This window comes from Rhinatrema bivittatum, chromosome 5, assembly GCF_901001135.1.
Source record: "Rhinatrema bivittatum chromosome 5, aRhiBiv1.1, whole genome shotgun sequence".
NCBI classification, from domain to species: domain Eukaryota; kingdom Metazoa; phylum Chordata; class Amphibia; order Gymnophiona; family Rhinatrematidae; genus Rhinatrema; species Rhinatrema bivittatum.
In genome coordinates this window covers 31,203,199-31,223,657 of record NC_042619.1, presented here as the reverse complement: position 1 = coordinate 31,223,657, position 20,459 = coordinate 31,203,199, and the positions used below count along the sequence as shown (strand labels likewise).

The following is a 20,459-nucleotide window of genomic DNA, read 5'->3' as shown; positions in this document are numbered from 1 at the left end:
CATATCAAGGGTTCATCAAACCCAGCATCCTGTTTCCAACACTGATCAATCCACACTACAAGTACCTGGCAAATACCCAAACACTAAGTAGATCCCATGCTACTGATACCAATAATAGCTGTGGCTATTCCCTAAGTAAACTTGATTAATAGCAGTTAATGGACTTCTCCAAGAATGTGTCGAAACCTTTTTTAAACCCAGCTACACTAACATCCTCTGGCAATAAATTCCAGAGCTTAATTGTACGTTTAGTGACAAAGAATTTTCTCTGATTAATTCATGGACTGCATTCTACTCCTTCCGTTATCCGAAAGAGTAAATAACCGATTCACATTTACCCATTCTGGACCTCTCATGATTTTAAGTTAGCTGGAAAACTTTATCTGGTTAACTATAGGACTACTCTACGGCACAACCAGGGTTAGCTAGATTTATTTATTTATTTATTTGAGTTTTTTCTATACCGGCATTTGCGTTGGGTAACGCATCATGCTGGTTTACAATTAACAAGGAGTGACAAAAGGAAAATAATAAGAACATTAACAAGTGCTAAAAGAAAAAATAGCAGTTACAATAAACAGGGACATAATACAACTTGGAGCGGTGAAGAGGCGATAGTAATTTAACAGTGAAAATAAATAGAAAAAGACCTACCAATTTAAAAGAAATTGAAAAAATTAAGGAATTGGCAAAGTTGTTGATTACTCTGTTGGGTGGTCAGAGTTAGTTAAGGTGAATTAAGGTTCAGTTGGTGTCTGGAAAGGCACCAACTGTTTATTTATTCAGTTTGTTTATTTATTTATTTATTCATTTATTCATTTATTCATTCAGTTGGTGTCTGGAAAGATAACTTAGATGGCCTACTCTGAATAGCAGTAGCGGATTTAGTACTTGATTCATTAAGGGTTTTTCCCATAGACACAAAATGGGAGAAAAGCCTTAATGAATCTGGCCCTTAGTATGATAACTTTTCTGGCTAAATGAACTCCACCCCAAAATGCCCCAGAATGTTTCCAGCCACTTAACTGGATAACTCAGAGGTAGTCAATCAGCAGGAAATTTAAAATCTTAATATTTGTCTGGCTAAATCCATACTTGACTGGACAAATGGCGCTGAATATTAACCTCTCTATGTCTATCTGGCCAAAAATGCTTAAATAACTACCAAAAATGTTTGTTAAAAGATCTGCTGAGGGTCCTGTCAACCCAGTCCTCAGACACGTTGTTGTGAGACTAAGATCCAGACTAAGGACTTACCTTATTCTTCAAAGTTAAATGCTTCCAAAGATTCAAAGCATGAGTCAAGACATGAGAACAGAAAGGCACTGATCGAAGTTTAGATGCGTGAAACTATCCAAACGTGGTTTAAAGGGCTTGCACTTAATAGGAGTGCCTTTTACTTCACACCTGCTATGCCAGGAGAACTACTCTTCTTTAGTGGCTGGGCTTTAGCCATCCTGGAGCCCTGGTGATGATGTTTGAGGTTTCAAGGAAGTCCTTTGTTTTTGTGACCCCTTTGTACAAAATGAGGGCGCACTGCAGGATCACCCAAATTTCTGCCATCAAGTAGCTTGCCAAGGCACTGTATGAGGGCATCTTGCTGCAGCTGGTGACATTCAGCCAGCATGCACACCATTTCTCAGTTGGGTTGTGCCCTTGAGGCAAGTACTATATCAGATTCTCACCTGGATCTTGTGCATGTTAGTTGCTATTCAAGCACACCTTGTGCCATTGTCAACACAGCAAGCTTCGGATTCATGGTTGACTCCTGTTATGCAGGAGTCTTGGTGTTTGGGTACTATCTTCTTGGTGTTTGGGTACTTGCCAGGTTCTTGTGGCCTGGTTTGGCCTCTGTTGGAAACAGGATGCTGGGCTTGATGGACCCTTGGTCTGACCCAGCATGGCAATTTCTTATGTTCTTATGAGCTGTTGCAAGGATCACGTCTGAGTCCACCTCAGAAGCCAGACCTAGCCAATGGATGCATTAAAAAGTTCTTGCTTTGTCCCCTGCTCCAGATTTAATATGTCCTCCTAGGACAATTCCACTTTTGGGCCATAATTGTTTGAGACTTCTGCTGGTACAATGTTTTTTAGGTCCCTAATCCTTCCAGAAAATTGAATACTAAATATAAAAAATCCTGAGGCATTTCATATTGGGCAGTATTTCTTCTACCTAGTTTTGTAAGCAGTTCAACTCCTCTGATTATTTCTGTAATATTTAGCTGGATGGTGCTTTGTTAAAGTTTAAATTAATAAAAGGACATAAAAACACCGCTATCAACTGTTCTAAAACATTAATAGTAAAGACATCGAACTAGAACAGTATTCAAAAATAACTCACCAAATCTCAGTCATCTCTTTATTGCTAATAACAAATATTTAAATTTTACCGTGTGACTATACTGTAACAATTTATAAAGTATCAGAAATTCCCAACTCTATCTTTCCCTATATTTGCTTAACATGTAAGACCCCAAACAGCAGGACCAACACAAATTCCTTGTCTTTAGGGACAACACAAAACCTTGAACATAAAACATGAAAGACAAAAAAACAAAAAAAAAATTTTTTTTAATATCTTGCATGTGATAGAAAGCTGAGTGATGTCTCATAATAGAATAAAATGAACGTCTTGACTGATAATCCACTTTAAACAGATCTTAATAACAAGGCCTTAAATTCATAATTTGATAAAACCTGATATTTTCAAAACTTGTGTTTTCTGTTTCTTCTGATGCGCATCTCAGTGACAGAGGAGGCATGAAGAATATGGACCAACACTCTGAACTAGGTCGATCTGCAGTAGTCTAGACCCCACAAGGCTTTTTAGCTGCTGCTTGCTATCTTTTGTAAAATTGCAATTTAAAATGTAACAGGAACAGCTTCCAGCCGAATACCGCTGGCATAGCTGAAGGAGTCATCCTGTTCCAAAAGAAAACGCTGGTAATGAATTTCTGCACAGTGCAAAGTGGAGGTACAAAGTAGCACACACACTTTTTTGGTTTTGTTTATAATGCTGAATTTAGTCTAAACAAATTTCTAGTCGAGCATGGCTTATTTCAATTCTAATAATTACCACTGTAGAGTGTTGTAATTTTGTGAACATACAATCATTCATTCAGGAGTATGAGATGACTTACAGCAGTTCTGCTAATTATAGAAGTTCATGTCAGCATCCCCATTTTATTTCAGCACTGCCTGAGTTCTTCTGGTTTTGGCATATTGGGATTGCATTGTGATACGAGGGTGCTGTGAAAACCTGAAGACTTCAGGATCTAAAAACTTACCTGCAAGGCAGAAGTAGGTCTGTCCTTTTTGTGCCCCAGAGGCCATATGTACTGAGCATTTTCCCCGAGACAAAAAATGAGAGAGAGAACCCTTAACACGTCTGGTCCCGTCCCAGCATACAGGCAAGGCCTTAGCTAGGGTGGTGCAAGAGGGGCACCTGACCAGGGCGCAGTGCCTTTGGGGACAGCAAAACAACTGAAATGCAAGTGTGGGCTGACAGTTCTGTGGACAAGCATCATTCACATTAGCTCATTCAACCTAAACGTTTGTGTTCCTGAAAAGAGAAAATGGTTATTTTCAGGGGCCTGGAAACTAGGATTTGGCATAAAGGGGGTATTCTGCTCTAAACAAGTGAAAAAATCTATGTTAAAGCTGAATTATTGCATTCTCACATGACATACGGTGCAGAATGCTAAAAAGCTGCAGACATTGTTCAACGGTAGGGTTTCAAAGAGTCTACACTGTTTTGTTTCTGCAGTAATTGGCATACAGTCAGACAATTTAATAAAAAGGCCAGGCTCTTCAAAATATATACTTAAACTTATTTAGAATCTACATAGCCTGCAGGGAATTACATTTAAGCTTGTGTATATATATATATTGGTGATTCTGGTCTTTTTTGTATTTGGACTCAGTAATTCTTAGGTTGTAGTTGCAGGGAGGTTAACTTTCAAATAACTGTGTACAAGTCCAAAAATGTGCATATTCAGCCGTGTGTGATCCAAAAATGTGCATATATGGCCACGTGCAGATCTACACTAGTATTTTATAAACCACGCGCACGATGTACACACGAGTTATAAAATATGTATAAATCTGCTCTGCAACATATATGTGAATGTAAAGATATGCACAAACATATAAATAAATTAGCCAGATAAGTCACAAATAGGGCTACTTATTCAGCTATCTTACTTAGGCCTGGATTTATCAAAATGCACTAAATCGCATGCGATAGGAAAAGGAGCGTGTTTTATGGTAATAGGCAGTTTATCGCAATTTGCGCTAATACCTATGTAAAGCCTAGTTATCAGGGCAAGAGAGAGAGACTAACCATAATACCCTTGTACTAGATAGGTATTTATATCTCTATAGAAGGCCCACCTACTAACTCAAGGTGAGGTTTAGGTATTAGTGTAGGGGTTAGGGGCCACTTTGACATGCAGAGTGCAACGTACGAACAGAACAGTGCACTCTTGTGAAGATTTGATGACCTTCGGAGTGAGGAAACTCAGACAAAGATGAGATTTGTGCAATGTTCTCTCAACCTAGCTTGATGGACTCTCTACCTGGGTAACTTATCTGGCTATTTTATTTAATCAAATGAGCAGCTCTATTTGAGATGTAGCTGGCTATCTTACTTAGCCAGATAAGAAACTGTATTTGAGACTTATCCAGCTGTGTTACTTAGGCCTAGATTCCAACACAAGTTAAATTTCTCACATGCCACCCAGACAGGTTTTTATCACATTTGAGGATGGAAGGAGAGGGAGAGAGAGAGTGACAGAGCGCCTCTGGGGAGGCTCACATCAGGGTTCACTTTTTATGTCCCTATAAGAGGGGGTCAATATTAACTTGGGATGAGGTTTTGGTGGTGGGCTAGTTTTTGGGGGTGCAGTTTTACATGCACAGTTAGAGGTACGAAAAGAACAGTAGACATCAGTGAAGATTTAATGTGAATTGGAGTGAAGAATGGTAGAAAAAGATGAGATTTGTACAATGTACTCTCAACCTAGCTTGATGCACTCTCTACCTAGCTGCTATCAGACTAGTTCAAGAGTCCATCTCCAGATCGGTGAGACCCTCCTGGTACTACAGCCTGAACAGCCCCCTGTTCACCCGGACCTCCCACCCAGTCAGTACTGCTTGATAAACTCGTTTCCTATCATGTACGCCAGATAATTAATAGGTGTAAATATGCACAAGTAAGCTGACAATTCTACACGTGTAAGTTTCTTATAAAATAACGCGTAAACGTTGGCCCTGCCCCAAACGCCCCTAGATCACCCCACTTGTACACATGTATGCAAATGCAAACCTTTACGCATGTAAGTTTGAGGTTTCTAAAATAGCATATAGGCGATTACATTCCATTTGCACATATATATCCTAATTTTTACATGTAATGTTTTGAAAATTCACGATTAAGCCTTTGCTAATCACGCCTGCTTTATTCTCGTTTTGATGTAATATAATTCTGTTTTGTTTTTTTTTTAATTCATGCCATAGGTTTTTAATGTTTTTGTACAGTTAAGCCTATGATGATATAATTTAACATGCAACGCTTTAGTTTAGGGGGGGGGGGGGCCCTGGAGTGCCATGGCTCCATTTTATTATTATGTTAGCGATCAGATCGTGGTAAAAGTAGTTAGAACAAAGCTTGGTAGGACACTTTTAAAGTCTAATTTATAGACTGCCAGTGGCTGTATTAGTTCAGGAGAAAACTGGATTCATTGCAGGATGTGATACCTTTTTACTCGGCCAAGGTAGGAAACAGCCAAAAGATAATAATGTGTGTGTGCGTGTGAGTTTTCAAGTCCACATTTTTGTGATCTTTAAAGCTTGTGTACAACATCTTCCTCAGATAATTCTTATGATTGTCCAATGAAAGAAACTCATTTATAGAAAAATCTAGAAACCTTAATTGTGTTCTCTCTCTTAGAGGGACTCAGTGTTTTTTGTTATTGTTTTGGGGTTTTTTTTCCGGCTTTTGAGAAATAACCTCCTTGTATTTATCCTGCACCAGGTTCTTGTTTCTCTGCTCTTGCTCAGCCCGTGTTTCTCATTTTCAGGTACGACAGCTTTGGCCGCCTGGTCAACATTACGTTCCCCACAGGCCAAGTCAGCAGTTTCCGTAGCGATACTGACAGCTCAGTGCACGTCCAGGTAGAAACGTCGAGCAAGGAGGATGTTACCATAACAACCAACCTATCTGCTTCAGGTGCCTTCTATACTTTGCTGCAAGGTGAGCTTCGTGACAGTTCTAGTTGCCTTTGAAAGGGGAAAAAAAATAAACCTGAAATAGCACTGTCCCAAGGCATGGGCAACAGAAAATGCAGTGTTTTAAAATAATTTTAGAAACTGAAAAATACAATAGCCCAGCAGTGCCTGCAAACCAGTATATATACAATACCTGCTCTCTAAATCAACTTGGAAGAGAGTAAACAATACACTGTCTCAGTAGTCAGCTGTGCTTCACATCTGCCAGATTTTTAGCTTTGCTGTTATGTTGTGGTTTGTTAACAAAATATTGATGCGTTCCAAAATGAGTCCCACTATTATTGATTCATTACAGTTTTAATGTGCTCCAAATTATATAACCATTTGCAGCAGGAGAATCTCAAGAGTTCACTTGTCTGCCACAAACAGGGTTTCATGTTGTGCCTGAGATAGCCAAGCTTTGCATATAAGCCTACAAATAAAGCTTAAGTTTGGCCTAATGATAAACCTACAAGGGTTTGATTGAAGCACTGTTGCTATGAGTCATTAAAATGGCTTGTTAGCTGACTGGCCTGCTGGCTCACTGAGCACTGCCAGTCAGAGGGTTGGGTTTGATTCCCGGGCCTGATCTTCATTCTCTGGGCCAGCCAGGGCTGGGGAGGCTATGTAGCAAGTGTTCACAGGGAAGACCACAGCCATTGCTCAACAGCAACACAATGGTCAGATTCAGGGGCCACAGTTACATGCTTTGGAGGGACCATTGCTGTAATGGATAGACTAATGGGGCCTATTTATTAAACTGTGCTAATGCCTTCCACATGCATTAAACGCCAGTTTTAGCATCTAATACACATTAAAATGTCATTAACATTCATTAATGGTAACACGTAGGCTTGCGTTACCATTAATGTGTGAAAAGCCCCTAACTCAGAAAATATTTTAATGATCTGTATCACTTGCAAATGCATACAAAACAGCTCATTAATATTAAAATGGCTTCCTGCAAATTGCATTAAGCCAGGTCTGATGCAAAAAGTATCCAGCCTCAAGAGCCATAGTTAATTTTTTTTTTTAAGTAGTCAGCTGGCTAATGTGCTTGCTAATGACCAGGCTCCCACTTCCCACTTTCCCCTTCCCCCAAGTGATGGGGTGAGGAGAGGCCCAGAATCCCTCTCCCCACCCCATCTGATGCTGGCCAAAGTCGATAAGGGGCAGAAAAGATCCACGCTTGCTCCAAGGTCTCAAGTGGCACTAGCTGACCTGACATTCATTTTTTGTCCTACATGGGTGGGGAGAACAAGAGCATCAGCACTGCTAGCGCCATTTGAAGGCTGGAGCGAGCGGGGTAGAAGCAACTGAGAATCTCTTCTGGCCCCTTCTGACTTTGGCTGGCATCAGATTGGGTAGATAGGGTCAGGGGATATTGGGCCATAGAGCCCGTCATTTCTCAAAGCCCTTTCTTCAGCTGTTTGGAGGGGGTTTCATGATTGCACTGCCATTGCAGAACAACGGTAGAAGAATATAGGCTTGCTTATAACTTGTAGGGTTTTTCTCCAAACTCTAAAAGGCTAAACAAGTGAAATGAAGCATTCCTTGTAGTTCACCAAGCATTTAACCAGTGTATAAAAATGAAGGTGAGAAAGCCAGCTCACATACCATTATTTCAGCTGCAAGAGCAGCACCAAGTTGCAATCATGCCTGGCAGAAAAAACATCCTCTCAAATATTCATTGGCAATAATTTTTGACCAAATTTTGTAATAAAACGTGAACAAGTCCCATATAAACAATGTTTGAACAAAAATCCACAAGTCTCTCAAAAAAACCCCCACTATTTGTTGTATTTTTAAGAACCCCCAAGAAAGGTCTTAAACTCAACCAATGTAAGGTGGAAAGCAAAGGTGTAACAGACATACATCTCGGGAAGCCGAAGATTACCCTGGATGTCACATTTTGAGCTATCTGCAGCCTATGCTTGAGCCTCAAAGGAAGGCCCACCTATAGCCTGTTACAGTAGTCAAGATGTGAGATCACTAGTGACTGTATCATTGTTCTAAATAAATGTCAGTTCAGAAATTAATGCAATTTCCTGACAGCCTTTAGCTTTGCAAAAGTTGAAGCTCCTTTGGCTTTCCAGGGTAAAATCAGAATATAACAATACCCCAGAGATTTTATAACATCAGTACGTTCCTTAGATTCAAAAGTCTCCCCAAGAAGAGGGATGTGTCTACAGTTGTTAAAATCTCCATCTTCTGGGTATTCAAGACTAGCTTGTTCCCATTGAACCAGCTGCAAATCAATTTCAAATTAAAGTTATCTTGAGTTTGGCCCAGTGGTACAGTCAACCAAACGTCATCAACGTAGTTATAACCCTTTATGCCTAATGAATGGATTAAAAAACCCAGTGGTTGTAGGAAGATGCTGAATAAGGTTGAAGATAAACACAGTCCCCGAGACTCCACAGACCAATTTCATGGAAGTTGAAATGGCATTCCTAGCTTTTATAGATGCTGTGCAATCTGTCAAGAATAAGCTCACCCACCATAGACTAGACCCAAGAGTTTACACCTATCCACCAAGATTTCATGGTCCACCAAGTCAAAAGCAGAGAGAGATCTAACGGTGCTACCAGCCTTTGTTGGCTGGATATTTTTCTGAATTGGAGTTTTGCATTTGTTTGTTTTCTCATTGGAAATGTAGTCGTCATAAATGTTTTGATGACAGTGTTTCACTGAGTATAAATAATTAAGATCAGTGGAATATAAGTGTTTTAAAATAAAATGTAAGAAATCATCTTGCACTGAAACTAGCTTGCAAATCAGACAAGCTCCCACTCTCCTCTAAAAATATTTTTAATTGGAACCTTCACCAGTTTTGCAATAAACTTAGGCAAAAATGAAATATTGGTCACTGTGAACAAATTTTGATACTCTGCCGGAACATGGCCACATTTTTTTTAAATGGAAGTATAGATCTTTTGAGATGGAGAGATGGGCATCCATCATTAAGAGAATGATTCAATATTGCCAGCAAATGTTGTAAATTTCCATCTGGAAGATCTCTCATCAGGGCTGACAGACAGGGGTCAAAATCACACATGCTGGGCCTTATTCTTGGCAGAATGCACTTGAGCTCAGGTAGTGAAATGCCTCTAAACTGTTCCAAACACTTAACCCTGGGGCTTTCTAAATAATTCAAACCCAGATTCTCTTTTCTTAAAACAGTCTACCAGCTCTGTTGAGGTTGAAATGATGCATAGCCCAGTCCAGGGGCATCATTAGCACTTCACACACGGGGTCCATCCCTACGTCTACAGCTCGGTGTCCCAAGTCTCAGTGGTGTGCTAATTTATTTAATTGAATTGCAATTTACCCTGCCAGCAAGCTGTTGCTGAATCACTGAGATTGGGGCAGTTAGAGGAAGACAAAGCCATCTGAGCTCCACTGGGGCACAGCAGAAAAGAGACAGCTCTTGCATCAGCCAGACCCTTGGCTGAGAGGAGGCTGCTGCATCAGGCTTGGCCGCACAGCTGAATTCAGAATGCTGCTGCATCATCCAGACTCCCACACTTTGGAGAGGAAACTGCTGCATCAGGTTGGGCCGCACAGCCTAAGAAAAAAGGCTGCTGCATTGGGCTGGGCCATTCGGCTTAAGGGAGAAGACTGCCATATCGGGCTGGGCTGCACGGCTGCAGAGAGGATGGCTGCTGCCTGCACTGTGCATATTTTGGAGACAGAAAGAGAGTGTGAGAGCTTTTGTGTGTCTGTGAACAATAATATGTATGACAGTTTGTATGGGTGTATGTATGTGAGCCATAGCATGTATGAGAGCTTGTGTGTGTGAGAACTTGAATGTGTGTCTGTGAGTAATAGCAAGCATGAGAGCTTGTGTGTGTGAGTAATAGAATGTATGACAGCTTGAGTATAAGTAATAGCATGTGTTAGAGTTTGTGTGTGTCTGTGAGGAAGAGCATATGTGAATGTGAGCAGTAGCATGTAAAAGAACAAGTGTGTGTATGAATGTGAGAAATAACTTGTGTGTGTGTATATGAATTATGCTGTATGGGCCTAAGAAAGCCTCTGCTGCTGCCTAAGTTCCGGGGAGAGAAAGCATGTGTGTGTGTATGTGTATGACAGAGAGAGCCTGTGTGTGAGAGAGTGTATGTGTATGGCAAGCCCAAGGAAGAGGTTGCTGTTGCCTGCATCTTCAAGGGAGAGAGAGAGCATGTGTGTGCATGGATGTGTGTATGTGAAAGAGAGCATGGCAGCTTGTGCGTGAGAGAGTCAGCATGTGTATGTGAAAGATGCTGTGCAGGCCCAAAGAGGAGGCTGCTAAGAGAGAGAGAGAAAGCATCATGTGTGTGTGTGTGTATATATGTGAGAGAGAAAGAGAACATATAGGGGGGAGAGAGAGAGAGAGAGAATGTTGCTATTTATTGTTGCTATTTATTGTTCACTTACTGTATAACCGGTTACTTGTAAAGCCTTGTGCTAAGTTATTGTTTACTGTAAACCGAGGTGATGTAGACCTTTACGTACCGCGGTATATAAAAATCTCCAAATAAATAAATAAAATAAATAAAATGTGTGTGAACATGTGTGAGTAAATGATTGTGTGTTGCACAGTGTGTGTATGGATGTGAGGAGTAAGTCTGCACACTTCCCTTCCACGCCACTCATTAATCTGCAGCAATCTCAGGATGACTGGATATCAAACATTTCTGTTTTAATTATTGCACATTATTTGATGTTTGCTGTTTTGAAATATTTTATTGGTGTTTGGGAAATTTTAATAATTTTTATGAGTTTTTAATTATTGGATATTCTTTTTGCTAGCTGTTTTGAAATATTTGTTCTGTAAATATGGTTTTACTATCATGATTTATATTTTCTTGGTTTTATAGTTTGATATTTTATATGGCATGGTGATGTTTTGGTTTTTCCATTGTTGCACTGCATACAGAGTGTGGCTTGTTGCGGTTTCTAATTCAGTTTTTGTCTGCACATTTCTGTTTATACGTTATGATCTCTTTATTCCATATTTGGTGAAGGTTTGTCTGTGTTCTGCATGTGTCCAAGGTGAGGTATTCTGCTAGCATGTAGTTTCTGTGAAGGGATGTATTGCAACCTGACTTGTTCTGTTTTCCTAGTAGGAGGTGTATTGGTGTATTAGGATCTGATGTAATATTTGCAGTGTTGCCTTTTCATAGGTAGGGTTGTTAACTGTTTGAGTGCTAACAGTTAGCTCTGTTTTGGTATGGGAGGTTTACTATTTTGTATTGTAATTCAGTTTTTTGAACGGATTCATTGTCGGTTTGTTTTCAACATCAAATTAAAGACACTGCAATTTAAAAATATCTGCAATAATAGAACCCAAAAGTTGTATGTATGTGGCTATGTGCTTTGCTGTGCTGTGCTATGTCTGGGTCCCTCAACCACTTGATGAGAGCATCTTAAGAAAAGATCATGATTAATGCATTCATAATACTTCCATAACATTGGGAAAAATGAACAATGTGCCCGTAATACATGTGTGCATACAATTAATGAAATGCATACATCTATGCAGATGCTCCATTATTCTTATGGTGTTTCAAGTTGATTCTCATTGATGACCTTGTTGGTTCTGTTGATCCATTGTTAAATTGTTCATTGTTACTGTCCTGGGGATGCTAGAATAGAAGGAACAAAGGAACAAGATAGCGGAAACCTGTTCAGGGGTAGTGGTGGTAACTTTATGCAAATGAGGGGAGGATCAGATGGTCAGGTTCCCCTTACCTTCCCTCAATCCTCAAGTGTCAAGCTCTGGTCTGTGGGAAAAGTGGACAACCCTGGAGGGGACAGGGGCGGGCGGGGTGGAGGAGTGGGGAGGAAAGGAAGGACCTGTGGGCCCATGCCCCAGATTTTTGAAGTACTTAGCATCACCCCTGTCCCATACACCTTTATTTGGAGGTAGGAAACAAAAGTTTCACAGTCAGGCATGAATGTATTAAACCAATGCTTTGTGTATGTCTTCAGATGGCAAGACTTCACTATCAAACAACTTCTTGACTACAGGTAGCTGACATGATCTGTTTCTCGTAATAGCATTTCTTAACTTTTAACATCTTAGCAAAGTAAGAATTTACAGTCTCTACCAGCTAACCAGCATCTCTCTAGACACAGACAGATCTTTTTAGCTGACATAGCTCATTCAAGAACCAGTCAAGCTTTTTTGGATTTTAATTTAATCCCCGGCTGCACCGGAGCTGTGGCATCCAAAGTTTACATCTCATCTCACCAACCACTCACAACAGATTAGAATAGATCCCAGCACTTCCTCGTGGCATTCCATTGCTTCTGGTGTTCCTTAGGGTTCGTCCTCATCCGCTGCCCTTTTTAATGTCTACTTAACTCCACTGTGCCATTTACTTTTCTCTGTTAGGTGTGTCATACAAAATCTATACAGATGACATCTACAGTTTTACTTTCCTCTTAAGTTATCATGGTCAGCTACTGTACAGTTTATTTCAGTGTGTTTAACTGCTATCAAAACTGGCTTCACTGTAACAAGCTATTACTCAATGAGAAAAAACAGAAATAATTATTTTGGGTCGCTCCACATTATTTTCCATTCCTTCATTCTTCCAATTTGATGGGCATAGCATACAGATATCCCAGAAAGTATAAAACCTGGGGACAATATTAGATCTCAAACTGACTATGGAATCTCAAATTAAATCAGTAGTCCAAACGTCCTTTGTGAAATTTAAATTTATTTATTTATTTATTTATTTAACATTTTTTTATATACCGGCATTCGTAGGACACATCATGTCGGTTCACAATTAACTGAGAAAGGAAATTACATTGAACAAGGTGGTTTAACTGGGAGAAATTGGATAATAATTGGATAATAAAGAACAAGGTAAATAGCGAAGTACAAGAGATAGAGTAAGCTTGGACATTCCATCCTTCTTGATCTATCTGATTTTCCTATGGTTCTCCAGTAACTCATACTCGCTAGTCTCAACTACTGTAATTCTCTTTATACCAAACTACCACACAGCATACCAGGAGCTCTCCAAATTCCCGGTACCCTGGTGAATACAGTATAAAACAGGAGTGCTTATATACAATCACAGTGAATCAGCTCAGGTTTACGCATTCATACTCCAACAAGTACACTGCACTCCTCTAGTCAGCTTCTCTTTGATATCCCCACCCGCCAAAGGCCACACTTCTATCAGAGACACAGGAAAGATCATTCTCTATATTTGGACCCACTCTTTGGAATTCTTTGCCTTCTAGTATTCATAGCACAAAAGAAACTAAAAGCATTTTAAAAAACTCCTTAAGAATTTTTTATTCAACGATGCTTTTGCCTCAGTGGGTTAGACTCCTTTTTCTTATGCTTTCATGTATTGTATATTAAGATATCGACAATCTTACATTTGAAGATGTAATGCCAGCAACACAAATGCTTGTTCTACTTGTCCCTTTGCTAATGTTGCATTTGATCTCTGTGTTTTTATTGTGCCCCTGCTCCAAACCTTTTTAGAGGGGTAGGTAATAAATATTTTAAATAAATAAATAGTCTTACTCCTATCCAGTGGGAAAGCTGGTTCCTGAAAACATCAGGGATCAATTCTACCTCTGAACTAGTGCACTAGAATTCAAATGGATAGAGTCCAGAGAGAAACCAAAATAGACAATATAAGGATCTGACCAGGGAATTTCTCAAATTCAATGTACCTTCAGACCATAATCATTTATCAAACACTTAGAACCAAATATTAAATCTTCGGAATGCCCACTATGATGGGTAGACTACTTCACAATTGCCATAAATCTAAATCTAATGAAGAGGATAGGAAATTCAGCACAACCTGCATCATCAACATGCAGGTTAAAGTCGGCTGTAGCAAATAATTGCAAAAACTGCAATGACAAGAGAGAGATTAATTCAATCACTAGAACTAAGTTCTCGGAAGATACATTAGGAGGTTGATAAACTATTAAAATTGCCAGCTTACAAGAATGGATTAGTTGCAACAGGCAGTCACAGTACACTGGGTAATCAATCAGCAGTTGGGAGAATGTCCATTTTGTTTTTAGAAATCAAGGCTATATCTCTACTCCTTTTCTGCTGTGGGCACGATGTAATAAGGCGCGCTGGGCTGTACACACATGGTAGCAAGCCGTTGCATGACCATTTTGTGCACAGGACTTTCCTCTCAATTTAACCAGGTGTTTTGTGCACAAATTAATGCTCCTTGATGCAAATCGCATGTTTATGATATCAATAGTCATCCCACCATCCCAGTGTTTTCTTAACACTCAAAATTTAACTCTTGGTAAGAGATGGAGTAAAGTTTCTGTGGCCAATGTTTGTCTATGTGGGCTGAAACTGAGGTTTGGGTTGTGGGGTCCTGTACTTGGGATTTATGGACAGGCAAGCCTGTGGCAGAAGGGTGTGTATAGAGCAAGCTTTTGGCTGAGGTAGAGTGGTGCCACGCTCTTGAGTGCCTTGAAGACCAGGATCAAGACTGGAAGCCAATGTAGGGATTTCAGGAGTGGGGTGATCCATCTGAACTTATTGATGTTTAGCATGGTTCGTGCTGCTGGTAGTGGTTTTGCCGCCACCGAATGTAGAGGAAGTTGCAGCAGTCCAGGCAGGAGATTGCACACACCTGAACAACTATAGCAAAAGTAGGGCCATCAAAGAAAGGACAAAGGTAATGTAGTTGGTGTAATTGGAATTAGAAGAAGAGAGGTGTACTCCAAATATTCTATATAGTCCAAGCAATATTATACAAAAGTATTTGATAGTATGTTTCATTCTTGAAATAAACTGGAGTGCAAAAATGGATTACAGTGCTCTCACTCTTGCCCCTTCATTTGTAATTTAATTGAAATTAGGCCAACTACTTACAGATAGTATTTGGATTTACCCAGTTTGTGGATCTGGTGGCTGAATGGTAGGGTCTTTCTTTCCAAGGTCACTATAGAACGAATATGACTGTCGGTCTTACCACTGCTTTTTTAAGGGACATTGGAAGGTGGTCTTCTGATAGGGGTTGATGATGGGCTGAAGGTGGCTGAGTAGACTCTATTTTGCTTATTTGCTGAGCCAATTGGGGCATGGAATGTATGAATGCTGGTTTAAAGTGTGAGAGGAGGGAGTCCTCAGGGCATGGAGAGAATAGGTGGGTATAGTAGGTAGTACCTGGGGAGAAAGTTCCATGGTGGCAATGTCTAATTTCATTCTGATGTGGCTGATTTTTGTCAGTGAAGAAATCAGCTAATTTATTGCAGTAGATTTCTATTGATAAGGAAGCAGGGAGAGATGTAGAGACTCCCAGGAGTTTGGGAATAGCAGTTAGCTACCAACAGGGCCATAAAAGAATTTATAGCTTTTGGGGCTGGCTCCATTTATGCTGTTTCTTTCTCTAGAGCACCAGATTCTTTACTGGCAGGGGGAACGAATTTGTCCTTCAAGGTCCTGAGTGATAGAGATAATACTATAGCACTTTTACCACAGTGAATGCTGAAGGTGCCAATAATATGCAGGAGACTCTGAGTGTACAAAATGAAACTTTACTGAAAAGATTTTGTTTGTCAAGATCAAATCAGATCAATCAGTTCTTATCACTAGCAATGGCCTTTACAATTCACAGTCCTTCCTCTATCTGTGCAAGGGTCTCTTTCTACCAGGGCAAGGGAAACCCTCACCCTCCTGTAAGCAAGTTTAGGGGTGCAGGGAACTGTCTGTTTATAGGACACTTCCAGTTCCCTCTCACTTCACTTCACAATCCTAAGCTCAGGAAAAAGACAACATGTTCTCCTCAGAAATAGACTTTTATTTATCAGATTTGGCAGGATTTAGCATTTGGAAAATAACAATTCCTGTCTCTAACATCCTGGCCACTAAGCACCAGTTTTCCCCTAAAGAAAGTTCTGTAACATGGGTAGTTACAAACATGCCATAAACCTTAGCCTGCTTAATATGTTACTACTTATGGATAACTTACTCTGGTCCCAACTTCAGGCAATATCCCTCTGTTCACCTCTGAAACAGACACTGGTTGGAGGTCTGGAGAATGTGTGCAGGAAGGAGACTTGCTTCTAGCTCTGGTACTTGCCGGGCTGTCTGGAGCTTGCTCTTGCCCCTCACCATCTCAGAATCCATGTCACTGTCCGAACGTGAGCAGGTCATCTCCTCTCTTTGGTATTCTGCCCTGGTCTCCTGGCCACACCTAGTCTTCTCCCTCCTCAGTAGCAGGGGGTGCTGGTCTGCTTCAGACTCCGCTTTCAGTCTTCTGGTTCCTTTTCTTTCAGGGATTGCTTTCAGGGTAGTTCTTCTGGTTTCACTCCTTTCTCTCTATTTGCCCCCCCCCCCCCCCCCCCCCCCCCCATTTTATACTTTCCAGCTGATAAATATGCATAAGCTCATGTGTAATCAAGGGATGGGTGGAGGGTCTTTGCCAAGTTGCAAGTCTTTTTCCTCCTCCCCATTTCTTCGGGGGGAGTATTGTCATGTCTGTATGCCAAGAGTCAGTGTTTTTCTCCATCTCAGACTGGGGATCTTTCTGACTTTGGGACTCCCTTGACTGGTCCATGACTCTCTTGCTTATGAACTTAGCTGCTGCATTGTACCTCTTCCATGGTTATTTAAACAGGAGCATACAAACAGGCAGACCTTGATAAAGTATCCTTCAGTGTAAAGTTCTTTTTCCACTGAGACAGAGTCTTGGCCTGTCATAACTTTGGTCTGCATATTTCTTGGCTATTATAATTCATATTTGGTGCTGTCAGTGGTAAAACAAGGAATATCTCCCTACACTCGAGGGCTTGGACAAATGAGGTTCCCAAGTGGGCAGGGATAGTCCTGTTTGGGCAGAAAACTCCCCTCCAAACTGGTAACAAAAAGGAGTCCCAGTTCTCACCTTCCCCAGGATGAAGGCTCCTGATGGGGTGGGGGGGGGGAGATCTTCAGAATATCTCAGATTTGGTCTTACTCACAGTTCTCCAGATGTCTCAGTCTTGCAGATCTCTTGCTGACAAAGCATCCTTTCAGGAACACACAACTCTTCGAAGTTCCTTCTTTAGGGCAGTAAGGGGGCAGCAAAAATCTTTCTCCCAGTTATATCCAACCAAAACTCTTTTCCCCAAAACTGACTCCAAAACACCAGAAGTTCTCTGCAGCGAGTCACCACTATTCCTCTGTCCTCCCAGAGGGTGCAGAGGGGCAACTCCTTCTCTAACCTGGATCTCCCAGGAAAAGGTTTCCCCGTGACCTCTCTCCAAGCAGCACTCAGGGGTCTTGCAGATTTCTTACAAAGGAAAGTTTAGCAAAAGCCCAAAACAACCCAAGATGCAACCCTACCAGCCAGTGAGTGGACTGTAAGAGCAGATCCCTGACCTCTTTCAGGAACACCAGGCTAGTGTGCCTGAACCCCAAAAGTAGGCTCAAATGTAGGTAAAAGCTCCAAACACCTCCTTTAACTTCCAAAATCAGGCTGCACTGTGCCAAGCTCTCAGAGAGAGCTGCTTTTATATAACCACAAGGGAATGGCCATCCCAGCTTCCTGAAAGGAAGAGGCTGTACCAAATGGTGCCTCCCTTTAACCACAAGACTGTACTGTTCTAGCTAAAGAAGTTAAACTAGGGCCTCTAAATAATGAACCCCAGGGGTTCGTAACATTTCATTTGGGCTTCCACGGTGGCCTTGCAGAAGATTACCTCGTGCCTCCTACAATTGTTTCAGTCAGTTTGAGATTTTTATTTCTGCCATCTGTGCTATATTCCCACTTTCAGTTGGGGTGTAAACCAGGGAGTGAGTTTGAGTGTTTTTTATGTGGGCGATTATTTGGTGGAGGTCAGAGTTTCAGGAGCCGACCATTGCTTTTGATGAGATGACTGTGGTGGATAGAGGAGGGTAATTTCTATTTCCTGAAGGGTTTGTAGAAAGCCTTCTGGGTTCAGGTGTGCTGTAAGCCTGACCCATTTTGCAGAAACTACCTGTGTGGATTCTCTGACTGGGAGTGGCTGCATGTCAAGATGTATCAGGTCCAGGATAGCAGGATGGTTTGAATGCTACTGATTTGCAGTTCAGGAGAAGGGTGTGTGACATAAGTTCCAGGTCGAGGGTGTGGGGAAGTCCTCTGTGGATATTGAAGTTTTGTCATCATATGCAAATCTATCTCATGCATATTCATTATGGATATTCTGAAAGCCAGACTGGTTAGATGTGCCTCCAGGAGGAGCCTGGGAAACACTTGTGAAAAAGGAGCTTCAGCATGTGTAATATTTATATAAATTAATTCAGGCAAATAAGAGTACAAAAATGACATTTCAGCAAAAGATCAAGCTAGAGGATTTGGGATATAATGGTTTTGTTTATGGTATGGTGATATGGGTATGTTAATGAAATTAGTCCTATATTAAAGGATTGTAATACATGCAGAGATAATTTATCAACAGTTCAGGATATGTCAGTGAAATAGTACAAAACTGGAACAGTTTTTGTAGTAGATTCAAATGTTGATAAACCCATCCTTGTGGTCCATAGGAGCCAACTTTTCAAAATGATTGGGGGCTGTTCAATGCAAACCTAACTAATGATAAAAATATTTACAGAGTATTGTCCCAAATCCAAGGAAAAATGAGATCACAAAAACTGTCACGATGTGTGAGTCCATGGGCTGCGGCAGAGAGGTTACTACTCAGCTTGTGAGACACAGGTGGAGTCCACTCTGGCAGCAGGCAGATGTGCCACTGGCTGGGGCAAGAAGAAGGCATCACCTATACCAATCTTTTTCCCTGCGGAGTGTGCCTTGGGGTTCTGAGGCTGGCAAAACTTGGGAGAATTGTCCACAGTAAGAGGAGTGGTGTAAGGGTCAAGGTTGGCAGCAATCAAGTAGAGATGGTATCCAGGCAAGGCAGATTATGATCAAGTAGAGTTGTTTTCCAGGCAAGGAGTCAAGGTAGGCAGTGATCAAGCAGAGTCGATATCTAGGCATCAGTTCAAGGATGGCAACGAGAGATCAGTGAGGGTGGAGCAGGGAAGGAGCAAAGGACCAGGAACTGAGAGACAAGGCTGGGGAAGAAGGCAAATCAGGGTGGAGAGACAAGCTGGAACAAGGCAAGGAACTGGAGCGAGGCAGGATCTGGAACAAGGTAGGATCTGGATGAGCAATGAACACCAGCTGAATGTAGTAGGATTTGTTGCTGAGGTAGAGTCAAGCCCAGACTGGGCTTAAATACCCTGGTGCTAGTGATGTCATCTGGGAGCACCTGCATGGTTTTCCTGCCACCTGCCCTTTAAATGTAAGAAGAGCACATGCTTCTAAGGAAGTGCATGCCGGTGCATAATGCCAACATCGACTGTGTTGCATGTCAGGGCCTGAGCCTTTTCCAGAGGTAAGATGCGCTGAGTGCGGGATGTGTAACACGATTGGTGAAGCGCTGCAGTACTTCCTCCTCTAAGCCCCCTCCCCAGACTCTTTGGCTTGAGTTTGTGGAAGAAGAGGTGATGGAAATCCCTGGTGAGCTTAAACATTCTTGTTCTCTTCTTGGAGCCATACCCTTTCCAGGAAATTAAATAATGTAGTGTGCCCCATTTTCTTTTGGCATCTAAAAATTCATTAACCTTGCATTCAGTGTCCAGGTCCATTGACACATTTGAAGGAGTGGGAACTCATCGTGATCCCCAGGATAGCACCAGTGATTTCAGGAGGGACACAAGGAATGAAATGTGTCCCTACTGCGGTTGTGTGGGAAGTAACTGTAGCTGGTAGGTGACAGACCCCAACTGGTGAAGTACCAGGTATGACTCCATGAAATGGGGTGAGAATTTTATAGAGGATGACTTTAGCTGGAGGTTCCTCATCCTGGGCCATACTTTATCCCCTGGCTTGAACTAGGGTGAGGGATGGTGCTTTTTATCCACCTCCTTCTTATACCTCTCAGCTGCTTTAAGAAGTTGGCGAATTCTCTGCCAAGCCTCCCAGAGTTTTTGGGAAGTGTGCTCTGCCATCAGGCAGGGAGAGGAATCGGGATGCCACTCATACACAATGCCAAATGAGGACGATCCTGCGGATTCACTTCTTTATTTTGGCAGAACTTGGCCCAGGATAGTAAGGAGACCCAATAGTCCTGCCTCTCGTTCATGTAGGCTCGTAGGAATGCCTTCAAGATTTGATTAACCCTCTCTGTCTGTTAGACTGGGGGTAGTATGTGGATGAGAAAAT

At 41.4% G+C, this 20,459-nt stretch overlaps 1 protein-coding gene across 1 annotated transcript in view; it reads left to right on the top strand.

Annotated features, from left to right (window-relative positions):
• Positions 1-20,459, top strand: part of TENM4 (teneurin transmembrane protein 4) — a 954,015-nt gene that overhangs the window by 870,595 nt on the left and 62,961 nt on the right. The window contains exon 25 of the mRNA XM_029602209.1: positions 6,081-6,253. Within this exon, the coding sequence (XP_029458069.1) occupies positions 6,081-6,253 (173 nt within the window). The remainder of the gene's footprint in view (positions 1-6,080; positions 6,254-20,459) is intronic.